Here is a 15,242-nt window from a genome sequence, read left to right on the forward strand (position 1 = left end):
AAAAATGTGTTTATCTTTTCTTTAGTTTGCAACAAAGAAAAATTGTTTTCATAAAGTAAAAAGTTGAATGTAAGTAAAAAGTCTGAAAAACTTTTTTTTTAATCTAAACATAATGTGGGTTTTATTGCTTGTAAGATACAAATCAGTTATAATGAAAGTTAAACAAAATCAAAGGTGTGGTGTCTATTTCATGTAAAAATCACAAAAAAATCTTTAAAAAAAACCACACGCACACACAATTGCACAACAATTAACGTTTTCTGTTAAATCTGTAACTGATCTGAGGATGTGCTCTTGTCCTATGAATGGCATCTCAAATTGCTATGATTAAATAAATAAATGACCAATGAGGCCTAAGTAGGGTCTTTGTCCCGCAAATGGGGGTTCATTCACGGCCAATGCCGAACTAAATGTTCATAAGCAATGTCTTTTACCACCTTTCAAGAACTTCTCACTGAGAATGATTGATGTCTGCAGGGAGACGATTAATGTTTACTGATGAGCCATAAAAGGGTCCCGTGTGATCAAAGTGTGGAGATGGGGGGGGGGGGGGGGGGGGGGGCAAAAAAATGCAAAAACACAAACTATATTTAAAAGAAGGAAAATATTCGGTTTTTAGATTGAGACACGTCTCTTGTCACTCATGAACTCATGTGGACAAACTTTTCACACATGGCTCCTTTCACTGCTTTTGTCCCACTCTCTGCCCAAAGCCATTCTTCTCCTTGGTTACCGGTCACCATGGTTTCTGGAGCCCCTGTAGGCTAAAAACTTAAAGAGGAGGAGGGGGGGGGGGGGGGATTAAGTTCAGCCATTTTGGGGACAGCTGGACCAGGTTGGTCCCTGTTGCCCCCTGTCCCGCTTCCAGTCACTCTGGGGGGAAGTGGGGTGGCATTGTGCGGGGATTAGAGCTTCCTGTGTGTCAGCTTATTACATGGGGTGGGAAGTGGTGGGGAAGGGGGTGATGGAGATGCTGGGGTGAGCGGCGAGGGAGAAATGAAAGGGGTATGAAAGAGCCAGGGTGGTGTGAGTGTGTGCGCGTGGGGGGGGGGGGCTCTACAGCTGCACTCTCAATCGCACTCATACAAGCTCTGATTATCCTTTTCACACACACATGCACGGCGCCGGGGAACTGAAACATATTAAAAGACACGGAGGGCATAAAAGGCAGAATTAGGAGACAGCCAGGCCAGCTCCTCAGACAAAAGGGACCCCCCCACCGCCTAAAAAAAAAAATCCACCCTCCCACAATTCACACAGAAAACTGGAACAAGCAAGAGAAAACTGACCAACAGTTTGCATACGGGCACACACATGCAACCAGCATACTGATTCTCACACACACACACACACAAAAAAAGACAACCGTCGGGTCTCCTCTTCACATCGCCGCTGTTTTATTTATTTTTTTAAGACACGGGAAGCGTGGGAACACATTCTGTCATCGCTACAAGAAGAGAGTAACAAAGAGAAGGCGGAGCGCACACATTTCTACCAAACTGGCCCAAACATTTGGGGAAACGGGCTCAGGAGCCTCGAGTGGGGTCATTTCACAACTCATCCACCGCAGGAGGTTCAACAGTGCAGATAGTACCAACAAGAGTGAGGATACATCATTGACTGTACATGAGAACTGGACTGAGTGACCCCTCCCCCCTGGATTCCAAGAAGCCGAAATCCCATAATTCTATAGAAAAATAAGTCATTGTATTGGTCAGGATAACATTTCTTGCTCTGCTACACTTTCTTTCACATCTTGTTGCTTTTATGATTTTTTTTAATGTTATTTTATCTGTAGTGCAAGTTATTCAAATTTTAAAACCGGCCAATCAAACGCCTCAATAAAAGTAGGAGGTCTCAATCCGAAATGTTTTCTCTGGCTTTTAAGTGGTGGGTTGTGGTCTTCCAACAAGCTAACTTGGTTAGACCCAGACAGACTTGGACCAATGGCTGCCTCCTGACGACGTAGTGGTTCCAACACAGTAACTGAATCAACTTCCTTCCATCAGAACCCAAAGTACAGACGTTTTCTGTGGGTGACGTCTCCCTCACTTGGTCTGGTTCTCATGTACAGTCAGTGGAATACATTCATAATCATTAACAAATAAGAGCTGGAATAATGGTTTACAGCAGAGGAAAGCAGAACCGAGTCGTGGTTCTGACCGGAATGGGTCTGTTACAGTAGATTTCGGCAGCACTGGTAACAGTGCAACTCTCAGTGCAACTCAGCACATTTAGAAACACGCATTCAGCAGCATTTATCAAAGGAAAAGGCGGGCAGTTCCAACAAAGACCATCCACTGCGCTTCGCATGTACACTGACCGCAAAGAACGCAGCCCGTTTTGGTTTGGAATTCAATTTGAAACTTCCGGGACACTCCTTCAAAAGGAAGAAACTCAACTCGTATTGCTTATTTTCTTTACATCATGCACTGAAGCGAGTGTCAGCAGAAACACACAAACAATTCTCACCATGGCGGGGGGGATAAAAGGCCTTAGTGGGATCTTTAAAATACAAAAATAGACAGCAGAAAAACTACATTCAACTGTTTCCTTTAATTTGACTACAATAGAACTACAAGTCAAATCTATCTACCTTATACAAAACCTACTTATGAAACAGAGTTAAACAGATCTCAAGCTATCAAAAGAAAAATACATTCCTCTGTCAGGATCCATCCAAATGGAACTTTGAGCAACTTTCTACACAGAGGTGTCCGGCGTTTCAGTCAGGAGATCCAGAGGATCTGTGCCATCACTTTTCTCGTGGGCCAGCTTCTCCTCTTGCTGGCGGGTATTTCTACTGACTGAATACGAACCACAGTCCTCTATCAAGTCATTGTCATTGGTCTGAGTCTTGTAAGGGGTGTTGGTCAACACTCCGGGGTGTACCTTCATATGCCCCTGTGGATGGGATGAGACAAAAATCATTAGTTGGAGATGGAGCGTATGATGCGCGGATATATATTGTACAAAACTTTTACCTTGAGCCCACTCCTGCTAGCGTACGCCTTTCCACAGTGGGAGCAGCTGTACGGTTTGTCGGGGCGAGAAGGCAGTGGAGGAGGGGGAGGCGGCGGTCCTGTCACGGCGGCGGGTTCGTCCTCCTCAGAGGGTTTCTCTCGTACATCACAGACTTCTTTTTTCGGAGTGTCCTTTTCCACTTCTGGATCAGACACAGCTGTAGACTCTCTGGATGGGGCGTCTTCGTCCTTTACAGCATCTTCAGCGCCTGCCTCAAGAGGGTCAGGGGTCTCCTCTGGATCAGGGACGACTCCCAGTTTAGCCACAGAGCTAATCTCAGCTACGGGGTTAGCTGGACTTGAGTTGCCTTTGGGAGTGGTTGTGGGCTCGTTAGCCGCGCCGTCTTCATCCTCTTTGACCGCTCGGCGGTTTTCAACGTCTGGCTTTGAAACGCAGAGTGACAGAGGAGCATCGTCAACCTCTGCATCTCCATTGTCTGCTGCAGAGTGAGAGCTAGTTAAGGGTGCTTCCTCCTTTGAGTGCTCAGGGCCTCCGTCAGCTGAGTCGTTTTCTCCCAAACGCAGGAGGTTTTCTGCCCCCGCCATGGGGACACTGCAGGTCAGAGAAGGACTAACACTGGAGTCCAAAGATTCCTCAATTTTAACTAAATCAACATCATTAGTTGTGGGTTGCTTGTAAGTAGATCCTAAATACAGAGCATCAGCTGATTTTGAGCCTGTCGTTAAAGCCAGCGGAAGGATTTGTTGGGATTTCGACGGGGAACTCTTAGATTCATTCTCGCCATTTTCAAAGGTAGTATTGTCTCGCTCCGTAGCGTCTTCAGACGGCATCTCCTCGTCAGGTGGGATCTGCCCTCCAAGGTGCAGGCGGATGTGGTGCTGGAGCACTAAGGCATTTGTGAACTTGCGTGGGCACAGGGGGCAGGAGTTCAGAGCGCGAGCGTTGGGTGGTCTTGCTCGATGAGTGGCCAGGTGGGCTCTGAGGCTGCCTTTTGTAGAGAAGGAACGTCCACAGAGCTTGCAGGGGAAGGGGCGCTCTCCCAGATGGGTGGCCTGGTGCAAACGGAGAGCTCTGGGGCAGCTGAGGACGCGCAGACAGACTCCACACTGGTTGGCGGCCTGGGCGGCGGGCAGGGACGGAGTAGCTGTGGTGGTTGTGGTGCCAAAGCCTGAGACTCCTTGGCTTGTCATTGCAGCGCTAACATTGGGGCTTAGGCCGAGAGCGGCCAACATTTCCCTGCGGTAGGCGGTAGAGGTAGTGGTTAGGTCATGGACACTGGAATCCCCATTGGCCTCAGTCGAGATCTGTGAAGATGTGGAAGAAGAAGAGGCAGAAGAGACGCCCCCTTGTGGCTGTTTCTCCAGCTTCTGTACCAGCCGCTGCAGCTTGGATGTGTCTGATGTTTGGGTGGAGGTGTTAGGGGAAGCCGAGGAGGGGGAGGAGGCGGAGGGTTTGGGGAAGGGGGGGAACGGGAAGGGTAACTGATGAGGTGAAGTGAGATGGGATGTGGATGGGTGACCTGGGGGTCGGAGAAGTGCTAGGTGGTGTGGAGAAGCACCTCCTGGAAAGAGGATCTTGGGAAGATGGGCCAGCTGAGAATACGGGGATGAGGCATGGAGGGCGGAGTGAGGAGGGGTGTTTTCATCAAACCTTTGCTGCTTTGCTCCCTTAAACTGACTGGAAGAGGAGGACGAGGGGGAGGAAGACGTGGAGGGGAGTCCAGTGCTGGATGCGCTTGCAGCAGCCACAGCCGATGCTCTGTTTAACTGCAGCAGCGAGTGAGCGGTGGACAGAAGCGCCATGTCCACTGAAGGGGGCAGAGGTAGAGAAGAGGGCGAGGGTCGAGCTGATGCCCCCGACAGCAGTCCCAACGCCATGCTCTCCGCCATCCCAGGAACGCTGCCTTTCACTCCGCTATACACGTCGTCGTCATCTGCTCGCCGCTTTCGCCTCCTCTGGATGACCCCAGCAGCCGACCCGCTCTGGGTTTGTTCTGACAGTGCGGGGGGCAGCAGAGAGAGGGACAGCTCAGGGTTCTGCTCTCTGTGTCGCAGGAAATGAGCTTTGAGGTTTCCTCTGGTTGTAAAGCGGCTCAAGCACACCGGACACTGGTAGGGTCTCTCGCCCGTGTGGGACCTCAGATGGATCTGGAGCGAGGAATCGCTGCTCAGAACTTTCCCGCAAAACCTGCAGATGTGCTGAGGGCGGCCAGATGAGGACGCAGACGTGGGCTGGAGGTCCGGCGGGTGGCTGGTGGTAGGAATGGAGTGGGTGGAGAAACTTATGCCGTTGCTGTGCCCGAACGGGGATGATTTCTCATGGACGTAGCGTTGAGGCAGACCGAGGGACAAGGACAGGGGGTGTAGGCCTGCAACGGAAGAGCTGATGGAAGACGAGATGGCAGAGCAAGAGGAAGTGGAGGCCGAAGAGGAGGAAGCTCTGCTACCGTTAACAAGTGAAGCTCCTGATTTGGAGCCGGTCGGCTGGGGAAAGAGAGACGACGGAAGTCCAGTTATAATCGATGAGGCGGAGGTTATTGGGGTTGCAGCTGAAGGGTGCGTCGGGGATGACGATTCTGTTCCTGTCGCCTTCTGGTTACCGTCTGAGCCACCAGCCTGCGGGTTGTTTTCTTGGCTAAAGAAAGCCCCTCCGAGCCTGAGGATGTGCCTACAGATCTCCTCTGTTATCTGCATCTGTTGTATTTGCCGCTGCTGCAGAACCCTCAGCTCTTCTAAAAGCACAGTCAGAGTCGGAGGTACCTGCATCTGTCCCTGCTCCCCAATGGAAGAGGAGGATCTCTGCTGATCCCCCGGACTGGAGCTGTCCTGCTGAGACTGATGGGAGTTGGCAGAAGAACAGGAAGCAGTGGAGGAGGTAGTAGTGGCGGCGGAGCAGCCCATTGGCGGAGAGGTCATGGTTGTGTGAGAGTTTTCCTGGTGCGGCATGCTAAGGGACACAGAGGTTTGACTGAGAGGAGGTGGTGAGTGCGTCTGGGATGACAGCGATGGGTGAGGGAAGTCTGGGGAGAGTGAAGAGTGTGTATTGGGGAGGGATGTGGTGAAGGGGGTGATGTGGCTGGGCCAGTGGGGCGGGGGGGAGCTCTCGCTGGGCAAGGAGGGCGCGTGGAGCCCACCGGGGGACGGGCGAGGAGCCAGAGGCGGCTGGCACTCTTGTAGAGAGGTGGGTGAAGATGAGGAGGAGGACCCGGATGAAGTCAGTTCTGAACCTAGAGATGTAGACGGCGACTTTAAGTCCAGGTGATCATCTGGGAATGGATAGAAACAGAAAAAAAGATCTTATAAAATTGAAAAATAAAGTCCTGGACATGATGGAAGAACAAAACAATTAGTGCTCATATCAGCATCACGTGGGAACAAACTAGCATTTTATTTGCATTTTCTGGCCAAAAATTTGTATTTTAATGCCACAAATTAGCATTTTGAGAGCACAAATTAAAATTCTGTGGGGATAGATTAGGATTTTGTGTGCACAAATTAGCATTTTATCCATAAAAATTTGCTTTCTGTGTTCACTAATTACTATTTCTTGACGTAAATACGCATTTTTTGGGGGGAAATTTTGTATTTTGTGTGCAGATTAGCATTTTGTGCACACCATATAGCATTTTGTCCCCACCAAATACTAATTGTGCACACATGTTAGCAATCTGTGTCCATTAATAAGGATTTTGTTAGGACAAATTAGCATTTTTTGGGCAAAATATAGTACTTTGTTGGCACAAATTTGCATTACGTGAGCACAAATTAATATTTTGTAGGCACAAATTAGCATTTTGTGCACACAAATTCGTGTCCTTTGGGCAAATTTTTTTTTTTGTGCGCACAAAAAGAGTATTTTATGGACACAAATTGGCATTTTGGTAACAAGATTCGAAAATACTAATACTAATAAAATGCTACATTGTGGCCACAAAATACCTATTTGTGTGCATAAATTTTTATTTTTTTTGTCTCATGTCCAGGGCTCTGTTGAAACTGGGATTTTGTCTCTTCTATCAGTTTGCATATAAACTTGTATGATCTTTGTCCCCCAACTTATAGGATTTGTCTTCCTGATTCCAGTTACTGATTTGTAAACTTTCGTGCATGCCCCAAAAGCCACAGTTAAAGCTTCAAATCAAACCCCAGCGAGGAAACGGCTCTGAACAGACAAATAAACATGGGGAGAAACTCAGAAACATAGTCGTCTTTGTAATGTCTCGTCTCAATCTGTGCTCTCCGGAGCGAAACTCCTCAAACATCTTGCACACACAAAAAAGCTTACAGACCACCTTGCTGCTATAGCAACACATTTCAGAGGACAATGAGCATCACCACGACAACCCATAACCCCTCTTAACCCACCCACCCCCTTTTAACAGCAGTTGCGTCTTTCATCTCTCTGCTCACCCTCCCCCCTTACGTCACAGTGGAGGTCGAGGGTCAGGCCATGCTAAGGGTTCTGGGTACTGTCCACAGAGCCTGATTGGTCAACTAATCTGACCTCCACCGCCCAGGGGTCAAATTCTTTCTGAATCTTGAGCACGGAGTGAGAAAGAGTAAAAAGAGAAAGAATGGGGGGAGGGTAACAACAATGGAGAGACAAACTAACTACTCCCTCCCGGAGAGGTATAGTGATGGAATGAAAGACTGTACCTCAGCGAAATTCTTTCCCGGTGGTTTAGAAATAAACCTGTTTCTAGAGTGAGCTCTGAAGTAACTCCGGGTCTAACTTCTGTGGTACGTCTGGAGAGTTCGGCTGCAGGGGTGCACTTGAAGTTACTGCCTAACGTAAGTTCAGCCCGGCCAAAAAAGTGAGAAACTATTCAAACACCCTCAACGGCGCAGGACTATACAGTCAAAAGAACTGAGGGGGTGCAAAGTACAGAGAATGGGGGGATTATTATTATTATGAGGCATAAGGACAAGTTTAGAATGAAAAGCAAAAGTGGATAAAAGCCCCGTGGAAGATTAATCCTCACCAAAAACCACCACCCCCTCCTCCTCACCCGGGCACCTTATTGGGAACAATTAGAAGTGTCCGCTTTACCAATCAAAGACCTCCGGGAGTCAACACTGTGGGGTTTGTTGGATGGACGGCTCACAGATGGACCCAGTCAAGCACCAAGTTTACCCTTAGCAAAAAGTAGTACACTTAAACTGTACTATTTTTTAAGTATACCTAAGTATAAGTATAGCAAGACTACTATAGATGTTCAGTGTAGGAATTCAAATACTTCCTCAGATTAAACTGAACATTTTAAGTTTACGATACATAAAAATTCAACTTCAAAGATACTGTTTCACTTTTAGTATAGACTAACTTGTAGTACACTTAAATAGACTACTTTTTGCTAAGTGTACTGACCAAACTGTTTCCCATAGAAGGGCCAAAATACTCCTAGATTTGATTTACTTAAATATGAGCATAAAGTAACAAAGCAAAAAAGTACTTTTGTGGGTCAAAAATTGTAAGTCTGTGGCAAAATTCAACAAAAAGTCCAGTATTTCTTATAGTAGAATTTAAATTGTGTTTTCTTACCATGAGGCAGCAGCTTTGGGCCCCCTGGATCCGCGTTAACGAGTTGCTGGGGTCTCTTCTGTTTCCGGCGTGACATGATTCACGGCGAGGCAAACAGAGAGGGGGGCATCAGGCGCTTGGCACGTTTCTGTTGTTGTTTTTTTCCGTTTTACGCACTTGAACGAGCCCCCTACCCGCATTCAAAGTTCTCTAAGGAATCCCACAAGTTCTTGATGCAAGAGAAGAAGGGAGGATAAATCAAATTAAAAAAGGGGAGGAGGGGGGTAAAAAAGTAAAAGGTGAAAATCAGCCTTCCATGGACAAACCTTTAAGGGCAAAGAGACGGAAAATCCTCCAGGCAACACCGTGTCATATGGAACTGCGGTGTGTGTGGCTGTAGTCAAAAGTCCCCCCCCCCACCACCAGCACCTCCAAAAAAAGAAAAAAAACTTGTCCAATTTGTGCTCCTCCTCTCCCAATGCTGCTCCGCTGCATGCATATACAGGAACACACAAACACACAACCACTCCTTGTTCTGCGATATTTGCATTTCAATGGCCGTGTAACACACAGCCTCTCGGGGTCTCTTTCCCCCCTACTCTTTTTTCATGGTTTCTCCAAAGCAGCCACAAACTTTCAACCAAAAAAAAAAAAGATGACAGAAGCAAGTTTACGACAATGGGGATGCTCAACAGGTGGACGCAACCATTAAATAATGGTGGTGGGGGGGATTATATTTTTCTGATAATCGCCTGGTCAGGTGAGGTTTTCAGATAATAGTTTGTTTAAAAAAGTTCTTTTTTAAAACTGTCCTCTGAGCGTTTTCATTATGACAGAGGACCGTGCGGTCAATATTTCCACGCTTTGATTTCTATAGGGCCAATTATCACAGCCGACGAGAACAAGCGCGCGCGCGGCTAGTTATAAATAGAGGCCACGCATCCATTCCACTTGCATGGATGTAATTCGTGTGTTATCGGTCAGTGCATAATGCCCACCCCCTCTACTAAAAAAAAAAATTACACCAGAGCTCTATTTAAAAGGTAGAGAATAGATGGGAATCAGTGACAATGGCGAGTTGGACACAGTTGAGTGAGCATCTCCCTTCTCTCACTGTGAACCCCCGGATCCAGTGCTGCACAGCACAATGCGCCTCTTTCACCCCCCGCCTTTACTCCTGTACCACGTGGAGGGACGGATAAAAGCAGGAGAGAGGGCAGAGGGAGGGAACGTGGGAGGAGGAGGAGGAGGAGGTGAAGGTGGCATGTTTAGGTGAACCATATACATCATCTACTGTCCTCTGTGGAATCATGATGATATAACTTTAAATGAAAAAGGAGAAGTTTGTTCATTTTTAATCTCAGGTTTTCACAGAAGTTATAGGCGTTTCTGACAAAACTCTATAGAAAACTATATGATTTTAAAAGCAATGCCATTAAGTATTGATTCAATATTTTTAAATCTCTTTTTCAAAAACCCATGTAGTAATGACAACATTGAGACTGAACTAAACTTACAAAATTATTAATTTGTGCAACAAAATATATCCAAAACAAATGTTATTTTTACCTGAAAAACAGCTTCAGAACACAATTCATCCATGGATTTGAATGACTTCAACCAAATTTGATTGAGTGTTCTTGACCCAGTTTTCCCTTTGCTCATAGTTTTAGGTAATGGCTTTATATTGTTAAATTCCAACAAAGATGAAACTTTCACCTCTGCTTAATCAAGATTGTTGCCCCATAAAGCAGGTTTAGAGGAGGGATCGATGGATGCCACTATAACTTGACTTTAAGTACACTTTTAAGACTCAGACATGATCAGGATTCATGCATTATTATTATGATGTATAAATTAAGCAACATTTTGACACGTTACATTTGTGAGAAAGCAGCAAATGTCTATTAACGATGCGCTCTACAATGAAAATATGTGATATCCTAATTTTTTCTTCTGACTGCCTTACTTTAAGTCCCTCTCTGATCATCTTTTTTATTTATTTTCAGAGCGTTCCCACTGAACTTTTACCTGGGATTATGCAGTTTTTAGCTCCAAACAAAAAACCTGTCTCGTTTTCTAGGACATAGTTTCTGCAGAGCAGCAGTAGTTCGTTCGAAATTCCCCTCTGAGTTGTGTGTGTGTGTGTGGGGTTGTTGTTTACACTCTCTCTCTCGCTGGCTTTCAGCCGGCACATCCCCAATCTGACATTACAGGTGTTACAAAGATGGCGAGCAGTGTTTGAGCAAGCCAGCCATGCAGTTTTGAGCCAAATGCCAGCTCAGATGAGGGAAGAACAAAGACGAACACAAATATATTTGTCTACAAGTGGATGCATCAGAATGCAGCGGAGCAGGGAGCTTGTGACTCGCCGTCTTAACTTGTACATCACACTTACAAGCTTTTTCAAACAGCCTTTTATGTCTGCTCCTGATTCACAACGATTTGAAAAAAGAAATACTCAGAAATGCAATTTTAAGATTAATTTTCTTTCCATCATGAAACAAACATGATAAAATCACCCAAAACACAATTTTCATCAGAGTGTGTCTCTGTTTTTTAAGTCAGAGCTAATATTTTTCCACGAATCAAGTTTTTTTTTTTTTAAATAATTGCATGCATTCATATATATACCTAAATATAGACACAAACAAATGTTAAAGATGTGCTAATGTGAAGCTATTGCCTCAGCTAATGTTTATTGTGAACAATATACTTTGGACTTTTTATATGTTAAAAATAGCAAACTTTTAGAGTATCCATTCATTTTAGTTAATTAACAGAAATGTTAACATTTAAGCTGCATCCATCAACTGTGGCTGTCTAAGGAAAAATTTCAGCCAATCGGATCACAGCGCGAGCGAGAATAGCGTCACCTGTTAGCTAACACCTGCAGCTGGACGAAGTGGTAAGAACATCTATTTGACGAATAAAAAAAGACAGTTGCGGTGATAAAATATTACTATATTTAAATATGTGACTTTAAACTTATATTTACGCATTATTAATCGAATATTTAAAGATAAGACGAGGGCTTTGAATCTTTATTTATTTACTCGCTAGCTAGGTAGCTAGCTAATTGTAGCCAGTGACGTCTTTTTAAAAATTAACAAGTTGAACTTTCTTTCCTTCTGACTCATGGAATAAAAAAGAAAAATAACCCACAAAACTTTAACATTTGTAAAAACAAGCCATACTAGCCTAGAAACTAGTCTAAAAACACACATTTCAACAAAAGCTTATTTTATTTGGAATAATAAGGGTATCCAATACTAATCATCACTTTAAAAATCCAAATGTTATGAGAACAATATAAATTTAATTAGGCAAATTTTCGATTCCCATTAATATTTATTAACATATTAAAACCTTCTTAAAATTTGGTATATGCAACAGTATTTTACACAATATCAACCAAATTATTACACCTTTTTGAAGGGAATTTAATACTGATCCCTTAAACCACATGTGTCAAACTCAAGGCCTCAATTAAAATATTTTAATTTCTTAAAATATTTTTTTTTTGTCGATTACATATTATTTATGTGTAGCTGCTGTTGTAATTATTCAATGTTTGTGTGTATGCAGACAAATTGTCATCAAACCATCAGTTGGATGCAAGGCTGTGTGCAGCCTTTTTTTGTCAAATGTTATACATGCTTAATACATAATATTTTTAGCTCAGTTTGTTATTTTTCTTTATTTTTTGTCTTTATCATATCTTTATCATTACTGGAGTTATGTGGATTTTAATAACCAGACAAAATTTAAAAGGATTCATGCTAGAGTAACAAGCCAAGGGATGTTTTAAATGTAACTGTAATTGTCAGTTTAAAAATGTATAATCAATAAATAATAAGTTATTTAACCTCAAGGAGAAGTTACATTTATTTTTCATTACATTTAGTTACATGTATAAGTCATATATGGCCCTTTGAGGACAGCTCATATGCTGATGTGGCCCTCAGTGAAAATGAGTGTGACACCTCTGCTAGACAATCAAACATTCAGAGACAGACTTTACTTTTGGGTTGTTAGAATGACAACATGGACCGGAACTTTATTTTTTTTTAATACAGTTGTTTGTGGGGAAATGTCATATTTATAAAAGTTAATGGTCAAACTTAAAACCTAAATTTGTTCTTTTTCTTTTTCATTAATTAATGCAATATGGTAATAATTTCTGACCAATTCAAACAGAATTAGGCAGGTTCAACCAATGTAATTTTTAAAGGTACACTTTTTATTTAAACCCTGTAGCTCAATTTTATTTATTTAAAAAAATAAATGGAGGGGGGGTTTCTTTACTTTGGCCCTATACCTCATGGCGGGTTAAAAAACAAAATAACTTTTTCTGCTTGCTGTCGTTCAAATGGGGAACGAGTGTCTACAATGATTGTTTAGTGGTGAGGTGCAAACAATCAAATATTAGGATGCTTTATTAAGTTGTTCTCTCAGAATCTCCATATTTAAAAGAAACTAGTCTTGTTAGTTTGATATTTAATTATCTGTAGCAAAGAGGACTAGTATTAACTTTTCTATACACACAAAATCCTTTACTTTTTATACCCCTTGACTGATTTTATCACAAAGAATTTGTTGTTTAATGGTCACAGTCAGTATTTCCTGTCAACAGCTGTCACTTTGCACGGGTCTCTTTACTGAAACCATTGCTGTACCTTTCAGTCATGGCCATGTCTCTCTGTGACGACACACTGCTGTGTAACTTCCCCAAGTGTCGGAGCAAGTTGAGCGGCTTCGCTTGGGTCACGGCGTGCTCCCACGTCTTTTGCGACCAGCATGGATCTGGCGAGTTCAGCCGCTCCCCTGCCACCTGCCCCGCCTGCTCCTCTGCGCTGTCCGGCAAGCTGGACATCGTGAGGACAGAGCTCTCTCCATCTGAGGAGTACAAAGCCATGGTGTTGGCCGGTTTGCGGCCGGACGTAGTTTTGGACATCTGTGCTCGTGCCTTGGCCTTCTGGAGCTACCAGGTCACTTTTTAACTTAGTTAGTATCCCTCTGCGTCTTACAGCTTTGATTTTATTTTTTTATTTTTTCCTGACAGGTCCATCAGGAGCGCATGTATCAAGAATACAGTCTCTCCCGCGCTGAAGGACAGCTGAAGCAGATGGACAAGCTCCTGACCCAGCAGAACCAGAGCAGAGAGCTGGAGCTCTCATCCATGAGAGGGGAGATCACATCCCTGAAGAAAGTGATGGAGGAGTATAAGAGGAAGTACAGCGAGGTGTCCGAGAGGCTGATGGAGAGAAACAGGCAGTACCAGAAACTGCAGGGGCTGTACGACTCCCTGAGGCTGCGGAACATGGTGGTGGATGTGGGTGAGAGGGACACACAGCCCCAAACAGGACATCAAGACTTAAACCACGGTAAGAGGACGTCCCTGTCTCATTTGGGCCACGTTTTAAGGCAAACATGAAGAAAAAAGCTTAATTGATATCAATAACTTGCAGCATGTTTTTCTGACTTGGAAAGTGTCTTGTGTTATAATCACTCAGGGGCATAAAAAAATTTCTGAATTTATTTAAAAAATGTAATTAAGATAAATCATTTTTTTGAATTTTAAGTCCATGTTTAGAACAGGAAATAGTCACAGCAAGAGCAGCGTTAAAACCCCTAAAAGAGCGCTGAACCGTTAGGTGTTTTGATCAAAAGACACCTCCAGAGAACGGGCAGCAGGAGTTTGAAGCCGATTCTGTGTCGCAGGATTTTTCACTAGCGAGGAGGAATCTGTTAATTGTATTTGTGTGATTCAGCAGCGGCGTCTCAGCAGGCGACCCCTCTGAGGAGCCCCCAGCTTTTCTCTCGTCGCCCCGATGCGCAGAGTCGCTTCTTCTCCTGCCTGGAAGCGGATGGAGCCAAGCCCTTCTTCCAGTTCCGCTCCCCAGCCAGAGACAGAGGCCGCCCCTTCGTCAGTAAACCGTGAGACTAATCAGTTCACCTTCAGCTGCTGACAAAACGTCAATGTTTTGGTTTCTTTAGGAAAAATGTTAGTTTTGTGTACATTTGTGACACAAGTCTTCCATCATCGAATGCTTATAAAGTTGTTGTATTTAAAGTGGAACATGTTTTTGTGTCACTTTTTGGAAAAGTTAGTTAGATATTTAAAAAAAATATTTGTAAAGTTTTTTGTAAGCTGCAGGAAGACTCAAAGCAACTACTGATACAAAAAGCTGTTTGCTTCTTTTAATAAAGTAAAAAAATATATATTTCTGTCGGTTTTATGTGTGGACCTAACACTGTAGTGTTAACTGTATATTTAGTTTTGGTGGTTGTACAGATTCAAAAATAGTGTGTAAAAAAACTACTTCTGAATGTTTTATGGACTGCACTTTTGTGCACCGGCAGTCTGCAGCTTCACTTAAAGACCTGTTTAGTTTGATTTCTCACTGACCACAACCCAAAGTCCTAAAATGCAACACTGCTTTGTATTTATGGTATTGTTGCTATTATGATAAATATAAATGAACTATTGTTTTGTCAAAAACAACATAATCATAATCGTTTATAACTATTGACAGAGGTTGACATGCTGTTCTTTCAAACACCTTGAACCAAATACGACCATCTCGCTGCAGCCAAAGTAGTAGTAGGTAGAATAATATCAGCAGTGATGAACCAGCTAACTCAAATCAAATCCCATTCAAATACCTTGAATTTTTTCCAAGATTTGCCTTATAATTTTGTGCTTCAACCATTTTTGTCTGGCACACAGCGCC

General features: G+C 43.8%; 2 protein-coding genes across 4 annotated transcripts; one reads left to right on the forward strand and one right to left on the reverse strand.

Annotated features, from left to right (window-relative positions):
* Positions 1–1,380: 1,380 nt before the first annotated feature.
* si:ch211-212k18.5 (uncharacterized) lies at positions 1,381–9,167 on the reverse strand. Of its 2 annotated transcripts, XM_011487551.4 has the most exons (4): positions 8,832–9,166; positions 8,527–8,734; positions 2,985–6,250; positions 1,381–2,904 (listed from the first exon to the last, which is right to left on the reverse strand). In XM_011487551.4, exons 2-4 carry the CDS (start codon positions 8,600–8,602, stop codon positions 2,704–2,706), a joined length of 3,543 nt encoding a protein of 1,180 aa, XP_011485853.1. In that variant the 5' UTR covers positions 8,603–8,734; positions 8,832–9,166; the 3' UTR covers positions 1,381–2,703. The 2 variants fall into 2 exon arrangements, with proteins under 2 accessions (XP_011485853.1, XP_078792440.1); XM_078936314.1 differs by having other exon boundaries at positions 8,527–9,167.
* A 2,105-nt stretch (positions 9,168–11,272) lies between these two features.
* Positions 11,273–14,730, forward strand: ccnb1ip1 (cyclin B1 interacting protein 1). Of its 2 annotated transcripts, none has more exons than XM_020711685.3 (4): positions 11,273–11,413; positions 13,192–13,496; positions 13,571–13,892; positions 14,280–14,730. In XM_020711685.3, exons 2-4 carry the CDS (start codon positions 13,194–13,196, stop codon positions 14,447–14,449), a joined length of 795 nt encoding a protein of 264 aa, XP_020567344.1. In that variant the 5' UTR covers positions 11,273–11,413; positions 13,192–13,193; the 3' UTR covers positions 14,450–14,730. The 2 variants fall into 2 exon arrangements, with proteins under 2 accessions (XP_020567344.1, XP_020567345.1); XM_020711686.3 differs by having other exon boundaries at positions 14,283–14,730.
* The last annotated feature ends 512 nt before the right edge of the window (positions 14,731–15,242 follow it).

The sequence above is a fragment of the Oryzias latipes genome, chromosome 18, assembly GCF_053564925.1.
Source record: "Oryzias latipes strain Hd-rR chromosome 18, Olatipes_Hd-rR_3.1".
In the NCBI taxonomy this organism is placed as follows: domain Eukaryota; kingdom Metazoa; phylum Chordata; class Actinopteri; order Beloniformes; family Adrianichthyidae; genus Oryzias; species Oryzias latipes.